General features: G+C 42.7%; 1 protein-coding gene across 2 annotated transcripts in view; it reads right to left on the bottom strand.

Moving 5' to 3' along the window:
• CEP104 (centrosomal protein 104) overlaps positions 1 to 21375 on the bottom strand; it is a 73293-nt gene that overhangs the window by 38221 nt on the left and 13697 nt on the right. For both annotated transcript variants that reach the window (XM_075839493.1, XM_075839492.1), the window contains exons 7-12: positions 20088 to 20256; positions 17509 to 17664; positions 11576 to 11824; positions 9091 to 9294; positions 8799 to 8966; positions 429 to 602 (exon numbers count right to left, since the gene is read on the bottom strand). In XM_075839493.1, coding sequence (XP_075695608.1) covers positions 429 to 602; positions 8799 to 8966; positions 9091 to 9294; positions 11576 to 11824; positions 17509 to 17664; positions 20088 to 20256 — 1120 coding nt within the window. The remainder of the gene's footprint in view (positions 1 to 428; positions 603 to 8798; positions 8967 to 9090; positions 9295 to 11575; positions 11825 to 17508; positions 17665 to 20087; positions 20257 to 21375) is intronic.

Genomic DNA, 21375 nt, shown 5'->3' with positions numbered 1-21375 from the left:
GTTTAGTTGTTCTACACCTACACAGTGCTACAGACCCTCTGCGATAGAAATCAGTGATGGACAAAGGTCATACGTTGCGATGATCTGATCCACCAACATGTAGTATAGAAAACACAGTAGAATAAAAAATATATGTATTTTTGGCTGGATTTTCCATCTCCTCCAAGTAACCCCTCCACTAAAGAGCTGCTCCATGTAGATAAGGGATGTGATACACGGTCTAAATAAATAAAAAAAAATCTTGATGTGTCTGCGAAATCTATTACAGTCAAAATATATCTACATGCGGTGAAATTCCTTTAATCTGGCATGTAAAAATCCGGCACAGGATTATAATATAATGTGGAGACGTTGTTTTAAGATCATTATGGATTATGTACTGGAGGTTTACTACTCGTTCAAAATAGTAATGTTTGTCATTCTGATACCTGAATAAAGTTGGATGCGATCACCCTGTGCCTATTGGCAGTATCGCCCGTCCTAGACAGCAGGTCTGGGAGGGTTTTCTCCACGCAGTGCGCCGTTTCTCCTTTGCCCAGTTTATGTTTGGGAATATAATGCGTGATGATCGTTTTCAGCAGCCTGAGCGAGGCCTGGAAGACCTGGTTACAAGGGATAAAAATCAACCAATCAGCCAACACGTTCTTACAGCATCACAAAAAGACCAGGTAATACATTTCCATAAACACGTCCGCATTTGCCAATTGGTCCACATGAAGGAGATTGAACCCTTTCGCTAAAGGCCCTTTTACACCGGCCAATGATTGACCGCTCATTTGGCAAAATAAACGCTCGTTCCCGATCATTGCCTTGTGTAAAACAGGACAACGATCAGCCGATGAACGGGCAAACGCTCGTTCATTGGTGGATTGTATCGTTTATGCAGCATCGAATATTATCTTCGTCGGCGGCACATCTTCCGGTGTAAAAAGGGAGACGCGCTGCTGACATGATGGGAATGTATGGGGACGAGCGATCGTAGTAACAAGCGCTCGTCCCCAGTCATTGCGGATCACAGCTCCTTGTGAAAGGAGCAAATGAGCGCCGATCAGCGAGCGGTCTCATTGATTGGCGCTCATTTTCATGGCCTACTATAGGGCCCTAAGGGTGCTGCAGTCTAAATCATTGAAGGGTGGTAATTGAAGGTAAACAGAATAACGTGAAGCAGATCACATTCTAGCAATTAAGGCTCTATTCACACGACAGGGTTTGAGTGTCAGCCGATAAAAACAGCCGTTTTGGTCAGTTTTTCTCAGTCGTTTTGCATCCGTTCCGTGTTCCATGTTTTTAACGGCCGATTTGAACCTGTTTTTCATCAGTTTTAAAAACGGATGAATTTAATGACACCCACTGCCCTCAGTAGATAATTCGCCACACAGTCCCCTTGTAGGTAGAGCCACACACTGCCCTTGTAGGTAGAGCCACACAGTCCCCTTGTAGGTAGAGCCACACACTGCCCTTGTAGGTAGAGCCACACAGTCCCCTTGTAGGTAGAGCCACACAGTCCCCTTGTAGGTAGAACCACACAGTCCCCTTGTAGGTAGAGCCACACAGTCCCCTTGTAGGTAGAGCCACACAGTCCCCTTGTAGGTAGAGCCACACAGTCCCCTTGTAGGTAGAGCCACACAGTCCCCTTGTAGAACCCCCCCCCCCCCCCCAGGGAACAGAGAACGTGAGTAGAAGTCAGAGACTGAGGATCGGATAGCGGAAAAAACAAGGTCTGCAAACTACATCGAAATGTGACAGATGATCAATGAGCAGCAGCAGGGTTCCTTGTTTTGAAGGAATCAATAGCGGAACGTCGGAACGGGACCCTAGCGCAGATGTGAACGAAGACGAAGAGAGAAAACAGTTCTGTATAGATAACACCATCATCCAAATACTCAGAGGTCCTCATGTCACTATCTACATCCGACACTGGCTAATTGAGATAGTGGTGGCCACAAATCTATTTTCAATTTCCGGTTTAGAGAATGTTTAAAAGACGGGGGTCACGTTTATGGGAATTCCCCTCCATAAGCTAAAGCTGGCAGACTCCGTTGGCAAAGTTACTCTGCAATGGAGCAAAGGAGCTCTGTTCATTGGGAATTATGAACATATATTGATTCCATTGGACGCCTTATAATGATCTCATCTAGTGGGAAGACTCCGAATTGAAACCTCACGCGTTTGCCATGCCATAGAGTCTATTATACCCGTATATACTAAAAGTGAAAATGTTACAGCCCGTATTATAATCCAGAGCTGCATTCATAATTCTTCTGGTTGTTCTTGGTAAAAGTCAACATGCTTGTTGTCAGAAACACCCCTAACAGCTTAGTTTGGCATCTATTCTGCACTACAGGGTCTCATTTTTCCTAAATCAGATAACTGTACAGTGTCTGGTGTAAAGGGGACATTTCCAAGAAGGTAAATCACCAGAAAACTTTGTACACAGCACTGTTTCAGCATGTTTCTTCCTCGTCAGAGTTTTGGTTGATGAGGAGCAAAAACTCAAACAGTGTTGTCTATAGATTGGTGTCTGGATTCGCGGATTTTCCTAGTCAAGTTTTTACGTTTCTTTAATGGGTCGGACATGACTTACAGGGCGGCAACATAACATATAGCTGGCACTCGAGAGACCGTTTTCTTCTTCCTTTTGGAGGAGGGTTAATTTGAATATTTGTGTCATGCCCCGCCCCCGCCCCTCCCCCTTTGGCCCTGCACTGGTCATAACACAGTGTATCAGACTGGAGTGTTCCTTAAACGTCATGCTAATGTTGCGCGGCTCGTGTTTGACATTTAGCTATAGAAACCCAGTAACAATTTGCGCAGTAGAAATAGGCTTAACTGTACCTAGTTACATTAGGACATGCCAGGAAGAGGCACCAGTTCTGGAAGAAGTGCTACACATAATGCCCTGAATGACTGTGGTAGTTCAAGTGATCTTACCAAGGGGAATTGGGAAGAATTCAACAAATCATCATATCCAAGTGTCTAAATAATAGTTTCCACAATAAAAAAAACCGCGACTAGAAATGATTATTAACGCTATAACTTTGTGTTTCCAGCATTACAGGCTATGTAACCTAGGTTGATTTTCTTTTATTAAATAAAAAAGGTCAATGTGTTTTGTGCAACTTTATAATTCGTTTTTATTGAAAATTATTTTTAATTTTTGAGATACAGCTGCTCTGTATTCTGTATCCCCTCATCTACTCAGAAATCTTCCAATCGTTAGCAGATCAGTCCTTTGTACTCCACCTACAGGCTTAATAATCTGTGTGTAATGGCTGTTTAAGCGATCACTGGAGCGACTGAACAGCGCAATTCATTGGCAACTATTGTCATGATATCAATGGTGACAGAAACGGAAGCTGTGATTTCAGTTTCACTTTCCATTGCGGGGCTCACCTGACGGAAACCTCCGACGGAACCCTGGAACAGAAAGCGAACGGTGATGTGAACAGGCCCTTAGACCGCCCTTTGAATGAAAACGACTCAGTTTAACGCAAACGCTAGTTAATGAAAGAATATCTTCCCCTACTGTTAGAATTAAGCGGTTTTATCCCTGCAAATTCTGTGTGAAGTTACTGCCACTAGGTGTCTCCCTTCCTGTAGACTGCTATCCCGCCCTGTTGTCAAGCAAAATCCAGCCCTAGTTACAGAGCTGAATTGAAGGGGGGGGGGGGGGGGTGTCTCTTTGCTGCCTCTCCATACAAGTCTATGGAGAGGGGAGGGAGCAGAGAGAAAATGAGACACAGACACACTGCCTATACAAGTCTATGGAGAGGGGAGGAGGGACAGGAGAACAGTGAGAGATAGACATGCTGCAGCTTCCTGGTAAGTGTTATATCTCATCCCAAGTGCTGGATTCTCAGCTACACTGCATTGGATATGATGATTATATATATATATATATATAGCACACAAGAAGACAGCAGCACTCACTAATGAATAATCGACCAGGTGCCCAGCAAAACGTCCCGATCCTCGGACGTATAATAATATATAGCAGAAGAAAATTTGCAGCACTCCAACATGAAAAAAATGGTGGTTTATTCAATCCAAACTAACAGCAACGTTTCAATCCTACAATAGGATCTTTATCAGGCTTGATAAAGATCCTATTGTAGGATTGAAACGTTGCTGTTAGTTTGGATTGAATAAACCACCATTTTTTTCATGTTGGAGTGCTGCAAATTTTCTTCTGCTATATATATATATATATATATATATATATATATATATATATTATAATATAATATAGAGATAGGAGAGCAGGATTCACCTCTTCTATGTGTGCAGTGTATAGAAGACATGATAGCAGTTTGAGCAAGTGGGTGGAGCCGGAGACAACTGAGAATCAGAGATCGAGCCTGCAGAAGGGAAAACTGCTAAAAATTTTAAGAATTCAAGTCATATGATGGCCAGAAATAGTGTTATTCCTCATGTACACACATATGATAGGTTATTCTGAAAAGTCTCCTGAAAAGTTTAGGTACGCTTTAAAAATTGTGGCCACTGCAGTCACCACTAGAGGGAGCATAGGAGCTTATTGCATACCACTTATACATTGAACTCCATAAAAAAAAACAGTATGCAGTAAGCTACCCCTAGTGGTGGCTGCAGGCAGTCAGAATTGCATTAACCTATTTCTACGCAGGGGATTTGGAGCTATGTATCAGAAAAACGGAGCTCCGTTCGCTATGTAGATTGTAACGCCCATGGCCGCGGACTGTAGGGGTTGCTCACCTTCCGACGGCCGCAGCCATGGATCTGTGAGCGCTGGCCCGCAACTCCTCCTCAGGAGATGCCAACGCTTACTTCCGCTTCACTCTGCTGTGTCCCGTAGGTCCAGCGCGCGCACCTGAAAAGTATGTAAAATTAGCCCATGGTCACCCTGGACTATAAATAGGGCACTGCCCCTTCCTTCATTGCCTGAGCGTTGTTGTGTTTACCAGTGTTAGTCTTTGCAAATGGTCCCTTAGTGTTTTTCAGTTCCCAGTGTTCCTGTACCTAAAACCTGTATCCCGTGCTACCTTTTTCCTCTGTCGTAGAGAGTTGGAGTCGTGTTGTGCCATACACTACGCCTGCTATGTTACACCACGCCTGGTGTCTGTTGCCAAGGTCCAATCCGAGCCTGAGGGTATGTTCACGCGCACTAATTACGGACGTAATTCGGGTGTTTTTGCCCCGAATTACGTCCGAAAATAACGCCTCAATAGCGTTGACAAACATCTGCCCATTGAAAGCAATGGGCAGACGTTTGTCTGTTCACACGAGGCGTATATTTACGCGCCGCTGTCAAATGACGGCCTGTAAATAGACGCCCGCGTCAAAGAAGTGACCTGTCACTTCTTTGGGCGTAATTGGAGCCGTTATTCATTGACTCCAATGAATAGCAGCGCCAATTACGTCCGTAATGGACGCGGCGTTCAAGCGCCTGCACATGCCGTTACGGCTGAAATTACGGGGATGTTTTCAGGCTGAAACATCCCCGTAATTTCAGCCGTTACGGACGCTGTCGTGTGAACATACCTTAAACGTCGCTACTGTCTGAATTACCACATGTACCCTTATTCGAACTATAGACATTGACTTGGTATCCTGTTGGCCCGCTTCTATACCGCTACGATGGTACGGCCCAGTGGGTCCACATACCCACAGATCGTGACATAGATACAAGAAGAAAATAATTAACACAGAATTTTGAACCGAAAAAGGCAATTGAAAAGATGGAATTCACTTTAAGTAGCTGAAAACGTCAGCTCATCCTTGTTCTCTTGTATGTTAAGTGGGACCACTTCCCAAAAGCAGCTGTTACCAATTAAGATATCATCTCTACGAAACCAACGCTGGCTCCCTCCAAGGGTGGTTTATTTTCCGCTAGCTCGTACATTACTCATAGAACCATTGTCACGGTAATGCATACAGAACTTAAAGTCCAAAAGGCGGAGGAAATGACAAATACAGGGTATCTTAGACCCCTTTGTTTAAAACGGTGGGTAAGACAAGACTGGGAATCGTTAAAGAGACGCTGAGGGCTGCGGATCCAGTCAGGCAGAGCTTCCAATAGCTTCACTATGGCAGCGACATGAAAAAACAATGCCCAGATTTACAATTTATTATTTTAATTAGTCATTCGGACTCATTAAAGTCTCTTTGGCAGCAATTGCCTGGAAAATATAACCGTGGGTTTGTCCAAGCTGAGCTTCACGTATACAGATATTGCCGCAAGTCTGATTTATTGCTCAATGCTTTTATATATATATATATATATAGGTCTTTACTGTACCATAGGAGACACACACACCGGTTTTGATTCACAAATCCATACAGAATCTGAGCAGAAAAATGAGTGGCATGCTTCTGATCATTACAGAGGTATTCTCATCTCTTTTAGAGGAAAATACAGTGCTTCACGGGGCCTACGTGTACAGAGTTTGAGCATGAGTAGCGACATGTGCTAGATCTAGCTTAAAGCTCCAATTTTCATGAGCTATTAAAAAACTGCTTATACATCAGTTTTATTATAGTCACAGATCTAAGTGCAACTACTGAGCCAGGAGCTGCTGGAATACCAAAATACCAGTGACAGCCCACCCGCTCTGACTACTGCCCACCCGCTCTGACTACTGCCCACCCGCTCTGACTACAGGCTGCTAGCAGCGGAATACAGCAGCTTTGCAGTCATCTAATGAACGACTGATTTAACATTGACGTATAATCCTCAGTCTCTATAGTTGGCAAAAAGCAGCTGAAATTTTGATTTTGTCAGCTGGAGGTTCGGTAGTGGAAGGTAGTGCTGGAACTACAGCTGATAATACCTGTATATTACAAATGAATCTCACCTGTTATAAAAAATACATTTAACCCTTTTTACACTTTCATTGAAAAATACCAGAAACCCTCTTGGTAGCAGGGATATTATTTTCATTTCCATTTTCAGCTTCGGATGCCCCTTCTTCCAAAAAAAGCCATGCGTGGTTGATTTTAACTGCTACCAGTTACTTAAAAAAATTCCCTCTTGAGAATGTAACATTTTTGAAATAGAGACCTTTGCAAACACAGAACCCCCAGTGTTATCCAGTACTGGCTGACCAAGCAGAACACAATGTACGTATATAGTAAGGCATGTTATGAAAACTGCCCAACCACATGCATTTGCCAAGTTAACCTGAAAAAGTTTTGGCAACACTCCGGTGGTTAATAATCTGTTCTCATAGAGGCATAGCAAAGAAATTGAGAAAGGGATGTAGTAGTGTGGATCCGGTTCCATATTGTATGAAGGCTATGTTCACACTTGCCTCGTGACTTCCGTTTATAGCAGAGGCAATGAAGCTCTGACGGATCCATCGTACGACAGGCAACATGGACTAGCAATGTGGTCAGTCGTGGAATTTACTGTTTTGATAGGAGGAATTGTGCTGCACAGAGGGCTATTCTTTCTGTCAAAACTGACGGAATTTGCAACGGAGGAGCCAGTAATGCAAATGTGAACAGTGCCTAGTGCAGTCTAATGTATGACAGAAATCATAAAAGATTTCCAACACATTAGAAAATATGTATTACATGTTATTTATTACATAGATGTATTTATTACACCTTTATGAAAGCTGATCTCCAATTATAGCTACAAAACTTCAATACTTCAGAACAAAGGTACCAGATATTTACCGGATAGGAAGAGCCACAGAACGAGGATGGGAGACTAAACATTTAAAGGTGGTGTCCAGGCACGGGGTGGTTTTTCATACTGATGATCTATCCACAGGATACGTCATCTGTAGATGATCGAGGGGTCCGACACCTGGAGCCCGCAGCAACCAGCTGTTCCGGCTGCCTCTGGACACCTGAAGCTATGTAGTGGTCTGTGCCGGAAGCAGATGGCGTTGTACACTGTATAGTGGCCGTGCTGCAGCTCTTCTCCTATCCAAGTGAATAGGAGCAAAGCTACAGTAACCCAGCACGGCTGCTATACACTGGTCGGAGCCTTCGGCTTCCAGCGCTTGACCCTGCATAGCTTCCGCTGCCCGGAAGCTGTTTCGGCTGCCTCTGGACACCTGAAGCCATGCAGTGGTCTGTGCTGGAAGCAGATGGCTTCGTACACTGTATAGCGGCCGTGCTGCAGCTCTGCTACTATTCAAGTGAATAGGAGCAGCGCCGCTACAGTAACCCAGCATGGCCGCTATACAGTGTACGAAGCCATCTGCTTCCAGCACAGACCACTGCATGGCTTCAGGTGTCCAGAGGCAGCCGAAACAGCTTCCGGGTAGCGGAAGCTATGCAGGGTCAAGCGCTGGAAGCCGAAGGCTCCGACCAGTGTATAGCAGCCGTGCTGGGTTACTGTAGCTTTGCTCCTATTCACTTGGATAGGAGAAGAGCTGCAGCACGGCCACTATACAGTGTACAACGCCATCTGCTTCCGGCACAGACCACTACATAGCTTCTGGTGTCCAGAGGCCGCCGAAACAGCCGATCGCTGTGGGGTCCGGATGTCGGACCCCCACGATCATATACTGATGACGTATCCTGTGGATAGGTCATCAGTTTGTGAAACTGCCCCGTGCCTGGACAACACCTTTAATGAAAATGTGGGAGATTATGACTAAATGATCTTGTAGTAGCTCCTAAAAATGGCTACTAATACACAGCCACTTTTGGATCCTCACCAGTCACGCTATTATTTATCATCAATGTTATTTGTGGGTGAACCATTCAAATTTTGCTCTTTGACCTTTCTGATGTACTTTAAAAATGATTTATACGATTAGGGTCTAGATTTTTCACGATAACTCTGCATTTACGGTACTTACTGAAGTTACTTTGTCTTTGATTGCTCTTCGGATAAGGAACACAGCTGCCCTCAGCATATTCTTTAAATCGTCTTTGGAGGTTGCTGTGGGCACATCTGACAGCTTCTTATGCACTGCCAATAAGGCATCTTCTCTGTATGACCAAGTCTTAGAATAAGCTCCTGCAACCTAAAACATAAAAGATTTAATGCTGTTTATCGGACACCAGATTTCTTACCATATAAGTGAATACAAATCTTCTCTTTACTTGCCAATTTATAAGCATTTTTTCCAAATTTGCTGAAGTACTTACCAAAGCTTCACCAAAGACTTCAATGGCAAATCCGGCCTCTCTCGATGCTTTCTCTGTCAGTGGTTCTGGCTCACCAGTGATCCTGCTTCTTGGGGTATCCTCAACAACGCCTTCATTTATCTCTGGCTCCAGGTAAGTAAATGCATCGTCTTTCTGCTTCCGCTGAGCTGGGAGAGGCCGCTCGTCATAGGGTAAAGCATCAACCTTAAAGTAAGAAGATAACAGGTTCACCAAAAGATTCTACTGAAACCCTCCAAATAAATTCTCGATAGCTTTTATTACTGTAAGAAAAGGTTTGGTAAGTTGCAACTATCTATTTGCCACAGCAGACAGCCGTTGGAAAGGACAACTCCTGTTGTGGCAGACTTGGTGAACTCAAGTGCAATACATTTCTTTTGAAAAATGTGTGGCTGCTATGGCTTCCCTTAATTGGCCATAGACGCCAGATGTTTGTATGTGGGTCCTGTTTTCCCATGAAGGACATTTGTTTCATATTCACAGGATATGTCATAAATGTCAGATAGATGCAGGGACCCGCACCTATCTCTAGAATGGGGCCCCTTAAACCCCGTTCTAGCTTTTGGTGCCAACGCGGTCTTCCAGACATTTCCGGACCCTATAGTCGGGAGTTATGGAAACAGCGTAGATCGCTTAGCTTCGCCGTTTTCGTAACTCCCATGCTAGTGAATGGCAGTTACAGAAGCAGCGTAGCATGCGAGCTATGCTGTTTTCGTAACTCCGGACCATAAAGTCAGGAAGTAGCCGGGAGACAGCGTTAACACAAAAAGATAGAACAGGGTTTAGGGGGCCCTGCTCTAGGGATAGGTGCGGGTCCCAGAGGTGGGACCCGCATCTATCTGACATATCCTGTGGATATAATCCAAAAAATAAAATATTTGAAGCAGCACAAATCCCGATATCAGGAGCGGTGTCACGCTGTAAAATCAGACAAACCCCGTCTGACGTAATGTAATCCTCAGAAAAAGCCTGGTTGAACAGCAGAACACATCTCCCAAATTTCAATCAATATATTCCTTTATTGGTCAAACATTCAGTAAAAAACAGCAACGTTTCGACCCGTGACAAGTGGTGGCTTGAGAAAGACCCTCCACTTGTTACGGGTCGAAACGTTGCCATTTTTTACTGGATGTTTGACCAATAAAGGAATATATTGATTGAAATTTGGGAGACGTGTGCTGCTGTTCAAACAGGCTTTTTCTGAGGATATCCACAGGATATGTCATAAATGTCCTTCATGGGAAAACACCTTTAAGAGGGCATTCCCATCAAATAAAGTAATGGCACATCGCTAGGAAATGGCATCACTTTATGATTGGTGTAGGTCTGACTTTTAGAACCATCAGTGATCCCGAGAATGAAGAGGCTGCAGCGCTGCAACAGATAACAGTCAGACGAATCATCAGGGAACTTGTCTCTTCAAAATAACTTGTTGACAAGAAAAACGGTCCACAGCAGTGGCCTCCAACTTTTGGCAAAACTACAACTCCCAGCAGGCCCTGACAGCCTGTGACTGTCGGGACATCCTGGAAGTTATAGTTCAGCAACAGCTGAAAATTCACAAGTTGCAGATCCCAATTGTACAGATTAGGACAGCTGTACATTTGTCCTATCAAAGGGCTACTATTGGGCACTGTTGGTTCAAGAAATAATAATCAGAGGACAAAAGACAAGAAACTCATCTTCTGAACTTACCTCTATCATGACAGATGTTACCCTTTTGCAATGCTAAAGGGCTGAGAAGACGCATAGAGAATAGGTGTGGATGTGGCAGGCTATTTATCAGCCCTATTATCAGCACTGGGAGGGCAATTATTGAACTCTTCTACATTGAAAAGGGTGAACTGCGCAGTGAACATGCAGAACAGAATGAGCATACTGTGAAATTCTGCAGTATGCTCTGATTTCCGTGTGGAAAATGTTCAGCAGAAGGTTGATGAGATTTCTTCAGATCTCATCCACATGGCTGGGACTGTAATCTGCTGCAGAAGTTCTTCAAATTCCTTTTTTTTTTTAGCAAAACGCACGTGTGAAATTAGCCTTAAAGTCCATGTTTCTGCAGGAGGAAAGAGGCCGATGTCAAGTTAGCTTCTGCTATACCAACTAAAATATGCCACCTTAAAGGCTGTGTACACCTTTGAAAACGTTTTTTTTTTAACAAAAATGTGTATCAGTGTGACTGGAGAAACTTTGTAATTACTTTTCATTAAAAATTAATTTTTACTTTTTGAGATACAGCTGCTTTGTATCCTGTATACAGAGCAGCTGTAGGTCAGGTCAGCGGGACTGACTGGTTCAGTGACAGCGTGTCTATGACATGCAGGATCGAGCGGTTATCGATCACATCTAAGTTCATAACTGAGATGTGATCGATAACAGGTGGACCAATAAAGGACGGCTTCCCAAGCAAACCCTGTAACAACAAGATAAATAACATTGCTAATATCCCAGCTATAAAGGCTCTTACATTGATCCCGGGAACAGTTGCAGATGGAGTTGGGGCTGGAGGAGGTGAAGGAGATCGTTGTTGGGGAACTGGCTTAGGAGACGTGACTTTCGGTAGTTTTTCTGGCACCACTTGTCGCTCTCTTTTATATTTCTTTTCTGTACTTCTCTCCTTGTCTGGCTGTGGAGAGGCGGCTGCTTTGTGCTGTTGAGGCTGGGGACTGGTTGAATGCTCCAGTGGGTCCAGAGATGGTTCAGGAGCTCTACGTATCTTATGATAATGAGAAATAGGACATTGAGCGTTAGATATTGAATAAAATATATTATATTAAAGGAACAACTCTATTCATATGCTGCCCCCCCCCCCCACCCATGACGTAGGAAAAATAGTGAGTGCAGCTCTGGAGTATAATACAGGATGTAACTCAGGATCAGTACAGGATAAGTAATGTCATGTATGTACACAGTGACTCCACCAGCAGAATAGTGAGTGCAGATCTGGAGTATAATACAGGATATAACTCAGGATCAGTACAGGATAAGTAATGTAATGTATGTACACAGTAACTCCACCAGCAGAATAGTGAGTGCAGCTCTGGAGTATAATACAGGATGTAACTCAGGATCAGTACAGGATAAGTAATGTCATGTATGTACACAGTGACTCCACCAGCAGAATAGTGAGTGCAGCTCTGGAGTATAATACAGGATGTAACTCAGGATCAGTACAGGATTAGTAATGTAATGTATGTACACAGTAACTCCACCAGCAGAATAGTGACTGCAGCTCTGGAGTATAATACAGGATGTAACTCCGGATCAGTGTAGGATAAGTAATGTATGTACACAGTGACTCCATAAGCAGAATAGTGAGTGCAGCTCGGGAGTATAATATAGGATGTAACTCAGGATCAGTACAGGATAAGCAATGTAATGTATGTACACAGTGACTCCACCAGCAGAATAGTGAGTGCAGCTCTGGAGTAGAATACAGGATGTAACTCAGGATCAGTACAGGATAAGTAATGTATGTACACAGTAATTCCAGCAGCAGAATAGTGAGTGCAGCTCTGGAGTAATACAGGATGTAACTCCGGATCAGTACAAGATAAGTAATGTAATGTATGTACACAGTGACTCCACCAGCAGAGTAGTGATTACAGCTCTGGAGTATAATACAGGATGTAACTCAGGATCAGTGCAGGATAAGTAATGTAATATATTTACACAGTGACTCCACCAGCAGAATAGTGAGTGCAGCTCTGGAGTATAATACAGGGTGTAACTCAGGATCAGTACAGGATAAGTAATGTAATGTATGTACACAGTGATTCCACCAGCAGAATAGTGAGTGCAGCTCTGGAGTATAATACAGGGTGTAACTCAGGATCAGTACAGGATAAGTAATGTAATGTATGTACACAGTGACTCCACTTTCTATGTAGATTAATTCTACATGTAAACTGTAAAATGGTATTCAAAAAGGTGTACGAGTCCTTTCATTAAATGTAAGTATACAGCTTTGTATATGATTGTGAGCTTGAGAGCTCATGTCAGGTAATTAGAACTGAAATTATAGGTTGATATAAACTCATAAGCATCTAGTGACTAGGAATGGTCATTATTATACATGTTTTAAGAACAGAAGAATACCGAATGCATAACTTTAGAGAAGACTCGAGAGTTTCTTCTCTCCTTGTAAAAACATTTGCATTAATAGAAAAACGGAACTCATATGAGCCCTATGTACTTTGTCACTTCAAGCAGTCAATGAATAGAAAGGGCACCGCTTAAAACAAACAGATGCAAGAAAAATACACACGTCAAATCAGCTTAAATAATCCGACCAGAACCCTATAAAGGCACATCCAACTGGCTCAGCTTGTCTTGGCTCGTATGTACAATGGGGGGTGTGGGTGGTTGGATGTAAAAGGATATACCACAGATAAGTTACTTCAGCTGCCAGGACATGCTGGGCGTTGTAGTTTTGCAACAGTTAGAGAGGCACAGATTAGGGACCACTAATTGTTTATGGTCAGAATACACCCTTTAAAAGGTTTTTTTTCTTCCCCCAAAAAGACTTATGGAATATCAACTAGATACGCCGATCTCCTTTAAAATTTTCAGAAATTGCTTCCCTGAGGAAAGACGGACCAAAGAGACTACAACGTTCAGACCACGGCCATAAAGCAATAATATTCACTGGGTTTTCAAGGTCTGCCTCACATTGTCACAGACTTTATCTCCTTGTCCTTCCTCTCCTGTCATTAAAAAGTTATTAGGAGTTAAAGGGAAATCGCTCCATTATGAGAAACTTGATCTCAGCAGGTGGTGGGGGGGGGGGGAGGGCGATAATTCGGTAATTCCCTTGGAATGTCTTGTTTGTCACATGAGAAAATATCAAACTATTTGTTAACATATATAAAAAAACAAAAACCCCTATCAATGAACTAGAAGGAAACAATGGGGCTTTGATACTGTGCCCGAGGCTTTAAATGAAGACATTAAAGAACACCCCCCCCCCCCCTCTCCTCTCCACATAAATCCTTGAGTTGTTCTAGCTGTAATTGTAAAAAAACAAATTCAACTATATATCAATTCCTGGGAAAGCTGGATGACAACCTATAGATTCTGCATTACAGATCCCATATAGGATAATCACTTAGCTTTCTTATTCTCCTTAACCCCTTACCGACATTTGACGTATCCATACGTCATAGCCGGGAAGGGGAAGTATGGAGCGGGCTCATGTAGTCAATCCGCTCCATACGATGCGGGTGTCGGCTGTATGTTACAGCCGACGCTTCAGAGAAACAATCAGTCCATAGCGACCGCGGCATTTAAATCATTAGAAAAAGGGGGGCGACCCCCTCTAACAGCTCATCGTGCCCGCCGCAACGCAATCGCGGGGTGGCGATGGTTGCTATGGCTGCCTGAGGGCCTAATGAAGGACCCCAGGTTCGCCATCTTTGTGCTCCTATTAAGCGCTGCCTCTGGCAGGGTTTACTAGATGCCTGTCAGAATCACGATATACTGCAATACATTAGTATTGCAGTATATAGTGCAAGTGAGCGAACGATCGCTGGTTGAAGTCCCCTAGAGGGGCTAATAAAAAAAAGTTAAAAAGTTAGTAAAATAAAGCTGTTTTTTTATGTAAAAAAAAAATAAAAAAAAGAGATTAAAAGTAAAAAAAAAAAAAAAACCCTCTTCCCTCGTAGAGCATAGTAAAAAAAAAAATAAAACAATTGGTATCGCCGCGTCCGTAAAAGTCTGAACTGTTACAATATATCATTATTTAACCCACACGGTGTACGCCGTAAAAAAAAAAAATTTAAACGCCAAAATCGCTATTTTTTGGTCACCTAATCTCCCATAGAAAAAGAAATAAAAAGGGATCAAAACGTTGCATGTGCACCAAAATGGTATCATTAAAAACGACAGCAAAAAATAAGCCCTCGTACCACTTATCGATGGAAAAATAAAAAAAAGTTTTGGCTCTCAGAATTTGGCGACAAAATAAGGATTTACTTGTAAAAGTAGTAAAATATTGAAAAAACTGTATATATTTGGTATCGCCGTAATCGTATTGACCCACACAATGAAGTTAACATGTTTTAGTTGCACAGTGAATTCCGTAATAATGAAGCGCAAAAAACAATGGAGGAATCGCAGTTTTTTTCATTTTCTACCCCACAAATTTTTTCCCCCGTTTCCTAGTACATTATACGGCACAATAAATGGTGCTACGAAAAACTCGTCCCACAAAAATCAAGCACTCATAGGACTATATCGACGGAAAAATAAAAAAAGTTATGGGTTTTGGAAGGTGGGGAGGAAAAAACAAACGAAAATCTGAAAAATGGCTGCGGCGGGAAGGGGTTAAGGCCGGGTTCCCACGTAGCGTAAATGCTTCCGAATTTCCACAATATTTAAACCAAATCTCATCCACACCCCGCAGAAAAAAAAAAATCTGCGAAAACGTTCATAAATTGATGCATTAGTGCATATTTTTTAATCCGCAGCATGTCAGTTTATGCTGCAAAATTGCTGAACTTCTGTTGCAGGTTTACCCTATTGAATTCAATGGGGAGGCAAAACCCGCAACAAAATAGCGAATTTTGCCATCTCCGTGGGCGGAAACCCTGCAATTCCGCCGCAAAATCACATAATAAAAAAAAATAAAAATCTATACTTACCCCCCCTGGCGTTGTCACAGCGACGACTCCTTTTCTTTCCAGCTATTCTCTGTGCAGTCCAGGCCTCCTGGGATGACATTTCATCCCGTGTCACTGCTACAGCCAATCAGAGGCTGCAGCGGTCACATGGGCTGCAGTGTCATCACAGGAGGCTGGGCTGCACAGAAAACAGAGGGACGCATCGCTATGACAACGCCCAGGGGGTAAGTATTGGCTTTTTTCTTTTTTTAAAGTATATCTATACTTTCAAAAAGCTTTTGACATGTCAAAGTAACGTCAGAAGTTTTTATCGGTCGGGGTCCGGGCACGGAGTGTACGGGCTCATTAGAAAGCCCGAGTACGCACACTGCTTACTCCGCTTTCTGAGGAAAGGAGAGCAGAGCAGAAACGAAGCGGCACAGCGCTCACCTCAGTGTTTCTGTCGCTTCGTTTTAGCGATCAATAGGGGGGGGGAGGGGGTCAGTGCTCGGAACCCCCTCCGATCAAAACTTGACATGTTACTTTGAGATGTCAAAAGTTTTTTGAAAGTACACATACACTTTAAACTCGGTTTACCGCAGCAGAGTTTGGCCTGGAAATCTGCACCACAATTTGGTGTGGTTCTCCAGCTGGAATTCGCTGCGGGTTCTAGGTTGGCTATGCAGCATATCCGACCTGGGGGAACCTACCCAAAAAGGAGATGAACCTACTTATGAAGTTATATGGGAGAGAAATAGGGATGTTTCAGTGTATAACAAGGCAGATTTGTCGTTCAGGGTGTTGAAAAAGCTGTGTGCAAACCCAAGTGAGAATGACATATTGGTTATCACCTTTCATTGCGCAAGTAATGCACATTTACAGGAGAATTCATTATAATGTAAAGTGCACCCCAAAAATATAGAGAAACGATTATACTGCAGAAGTGTGAACAATAATCGTTTTTCTAAATAACTTACCGTACATAGTGGATTCCGTCCCTAAACAGCAGCACGGAGCGGCCGCAGTCCATACTGCTCACATCTATGCATTAGGGGGCAGTGTCCTGCGCTGTCTCGTAGGCACCTGTATCCTTTCGAAGAGTCATCGCTATAGAACCATATTACATTCTACAGTGCTGCCTCCACTACTTGATAATGGAGACAAGGATACCGCACAGGACACTCAAACCCCGGATATGCATAGCTATGAGCAGTATGGACTGCGGCCGGTCCGGGCTGCTATTTAGAGACAGAATCTGCAAGTTAGTTAGAAAAACTATTATTGTGCACACTCCTGCGCTATAATCATTTCTCTATATAATTGGAGGTACACGCTTTGGGTTTTGCACCGCTTTATATAACATCTGCTGTCAACTAATTGTTAATAACTATCCTGAGTTCCAGATGGTGACTGATGTCCCCGCAGTGGCAATATGGGGGAACAGGTAGTCTGAGACCCTCCCTTCAGGCCAGATTCACACGAACAAGTGCAAACTCGGACATGAAAAATGGCAGTTTTTCACGTCCGAGTTGCACCCGTGCGAATCTCATTTTCACGGATCCCCATAAACTTGAGTCTATTGAGGGATCCATGAAAACGGAAGAAAATAGGACACGTTCTATTTTTCAACGGACCGTTCACGGTCCATTGAAACAACCGCCGTGTGAACGGCCCCATTTAAACACATGCGTCCGTGTGACCACGGTTAGTCTCAATTGGACTTATTGTGCTGAAACCTGTAAATTTCATGGACGAAAAAGTCACATGGTAAACAGAAGAAGCATCAAAACTTGGTATCTACCAGGGCAATGTCCAATAGGTCATGCAACTCTAACTGTTCATAAACTTTCTGGCGATATTCCTCCATCAGTTTTTTCTTCTGTTTGGCTAAATCATAGTCCTCCTTCTCCACAGCGCAGCGTTTCTCCACTTCATATCGTCCAAGACGTTCCCCGACCTGAAAGAAAGAAGAAGAGTTACTTATATGTGCAGGTATCTCACATTGGTGAAAATCATTTAGGACTCGATCATATAAGTTGATGATGGTTTAGATGAAATCTGCACTGTGGTCCAAAGAGTAAATGTTTCCGGCTATGTCCACCTAAAACCCGACTTTCCAATGCGTCTAAAATAAAAAAATGAAGTCTGTAAAACTCTCCTATTCCTCTGTGTACGCAGAATTATGTGTCTCCATGGTAACAGACTACAAACAAAACCTGTGTGCTCTGATCCTGCAGTCAGCAACCTGTCCCCTTGCTGACCTACCAAAATATATGTTATTAAGATTTCGCAATATCAGACTACACAAGGTTCATTTGTAGTCAGTTACCATGGAGACACATAGGCCTGCATAGCAGCTGTATTAATGGAACGATAAGAGATTTTGAATTAAGACTATTTGCAAAGTTGTTTCATGTTTTCATTTGGGATGAATTAGAATAAAATAAAAAAAAACTGGTTACGCCACTGGACCTTCCCTTTACTATTCCGGACACTCTTCGGCTTTATACATATGGGTCTGACTAAACCAATTGTCATTTATATTTACTTGACGGAGCCTAGAGAGGTCTTTTCTTGTGCCGATCAAGCTTTACCTGCAGTATAGTATTTAAGAAACTTCGGAATGAGTTTATATAGGACCCTGCTTTGATTTTACTTAGGACAGTATTGACAGTTTTGGTTGCTGAAGTCCATATTAAACTAATGGACATAATCACAAGAGAATGTATGTGATAAAGTGGACAAGCCCGGGACCAGATTGTGTGATTTATGGGGTTTGCTGTTGAATATTCTTTGATCTTTTGCTTTTAATTTGTGTGCAGAATCACAGACGACACCCTCACTCATCAACTAAACCTCTTAGTATTCTGATTCACTAACATTATAAATTAGACCCTTGGGAATATTCAATTTGTTATCTCTCCAGCGAGTCTCAATATTCTGTATCTGCTTTTGTCATTTACAGCCGCATTGCTCTATTGCACTGACCTGTGGCCATCTCTGTTATATCGGCTCTATAGCCCGCCATACATATATGACAGGTGTCTACGGAGCATTGGTTTGGCCAATAACTACCTCCGCACTTGTATCAGCCGGGTGTGCGTGTTTCGCTCATAATGAGAGGGAGATAAGTCGCTGCCAGACACCTCTGGCGCCCTTTACCTCCCCGGATACAAAAGATTAGGCTACCACAAAAGGCTTTATATGGTCAGTGGAATCTGCTGGCATTGATTAGACGTATTTGGCTTTATTAACCCGTTAAGTATCAAGTCTGTTTTGGAATGAAGGCCAGTAAGAATTTTTTCAATTCTGCACCCCCGTATTTAGAGAGCCATGACTTTTTTTTTCCGTCGACTTAGCCGAATGAGGTCTTTTTGTGGGATCAGTTGCATTTCTTAATGGCACAAATTTGGGAAAAAAAAACCAAAAACTTTAATTCCGCCATTGATTATGCCTTTTATATTATGCTGCGCTGTTCAACGGGCGGCATAACTGACGTGTTACTTTATTCTATGGGTCTATACAAATATGGGGATACCAAATAATTTTTTTTTATGTTTTACTGGTTTTGCACAATAATAGCACGTCATGAAAAAAATATATAGTTTCTATGTTGTTGCATTCCGAGAACTAAAACTTTTTTTATTTTTTCGTTGATGTAGCCATAGGTGGGCCTGATTTTTTTTGCGGGACTAGTCATTTCTTAATAGAACCATTTTGGGGAAGATCTAAATTATTGATTCACTTTTATTTTTTTTGGAGGGGGAGGGAGTGGGAAAAAAAGCAATTCTGCCATTTGTTTGAGGTTTTTTTTAAATGATTATTTGCATTGCTCACCATGCGGTTTAAATATTGTGTTAACGTGCGGTGATGTGATATTTTTTTTTTCTATACAAAAATACACATATAATTACTACATGAAACCATATTTTATGTAGAAATGTTTTTTGGGTTTTTACTGTGCAAGTTTTTTTTTTTTTTTTATAAAACTTTATTAAACATTTAATTAGTCCCACTAGGGGACATGACAATGCAATCTTGTGATCTATGCTTTAGTATACTTTTATATATGCCTGCCGGTAGTAACGGCTGAATAGGCATACAGCCATGGCAATCCAGCGGCGAACCCGGAGCATAATATGCTTCTAAAGAAGAGGGAATTCATATTTTATACACAACTTGATAATCTACAGAACAGATCAGTTATCTCTGCCTTGACCGGAGACATTTTATATGAATCTTCACTAAGAATATTTAGATTTTCTGCTTCCTCGCGCAGCAATATTTTATGCCGGTTTCTATACTATTGGCACTAGTTTTATTCTTGGATCAAATCCTCGAAAGTTTTCTTTACTTGCGACCACAGAACAGAACTCCCACCTTCTGCAGATCGACAATGGCTTGTTTGAGCTTCTTGGCGTAGTCATAGTGTTCACGGTGCACGGCCTCCTGCTTCTTCTCATCCAACTTGCGAATAATTTGTGCCACTTCTGGATCCTGGTACATATCAAAGGCCAAGTCATCGAGAGGTGAAATGGCGTCGGGTTTCCTGGTAAAAGCAAAACATTTCAGTTTATAGCAGATCTTGAATTTAAGTGGCACCGTGCAAAATCTGTGGAAAAGCCGACTCCTACCATGAAAACGCGTCAGCAAAAAAATATTTTATTTACTTGAAATGCAACTTGTCCTAAAACATCCATGCAAACAAAAAAAAAAAATCTTGCCGGACTCTATTGAATTTGTGGGGGATTTCAAGCCATACAGGAAATACAGATTAGTAGCTATTAGGAGTTTGTCTGTATTTTGCACTAATCCTTACGTGGCCGGCAGTGCACTCCATGCTGCTGAGGACTGACGGCGGTCTTCATCCGCCACCTCCTACTCCCGCATACAAGGCTTCTCCGGTCATGCTTTTCTTTACCTCGCTCTCCCCCGTTCCATAAAACTATCCACCCACGTAGGCTCTAAAACCCCATCCCCTTTAAGAAAGCCGACCCCAATAACAACTAAACTATACCACTCATTACCCTCTTTTCTAGCTATATCCATCCGTAGCACTTCTGATCACAGAAACCCCCACTGGGTGGCTGCTCCGTTCAATTGAGTCTACACTTCTATTGTTTGCCGATATTGGCTGATTAACCATTTTGAAGTTGCAGTCGGATATCCAGTCATTGCCTCATGGCACACTGCCCGCAATGTTGTCTGCTCGGGGTCATACTGTGGCATCGTTATATTGCAACCTTTATAAAAATGGGCTCCATTCAATGTCTTAGCGCTCCACATGTCGCCTGTGATGCAGTCCTCACATAGCCCCGCCTTCCGGCAGCGGAAATGATGAGTTTGTTAAAGTTCTCCCATTTGACTGTAATATATAGGGTCCTTAGGACTAGAATGAAGATCGGTGGCATAGGTAAGGTACTGCCCAGGAATATATAGGAAGAGCAGAAACGTAATTTATTTCTAGCTTAAAAGGATTTTTTAGAGTTCTAAATTAATCATCACATTTGGAGGTTTTACACTTCTAGTATCAGCTCCTCCTATAGTCTGGGCAGGTATCATTTAGATCAGGGGTGCACAACCTTTTCTAGGGCTTCATTGTCAGCTTGTACCGCTCCCACGGGCCGCAATAAAACCTAAAGAGGTATCCCCCATCTGGGACATTTAT

The sequence above is a fragment of the Rhinoderma darwinii genome, chromosome 10, assembly GCF_050947455.1.
Source record: "Rhinoderma darwinii isolate aRhiDar2 chromosome 10, aRhiDar2.hap1, whole genome shotgun sequence".
NCBI classification, from domain to species: Eukaryota; Metazoa; Chordata; class Amphibia; order Anura; family Rhinodermatidae; genus Rhinoderma; species Rhinoderma darwinii.
The sequence above is the reverse complement of the archived record's forward strand: the minus strand, read 5'-3'. Positions and strand labels throughout refer to the sequence as shown.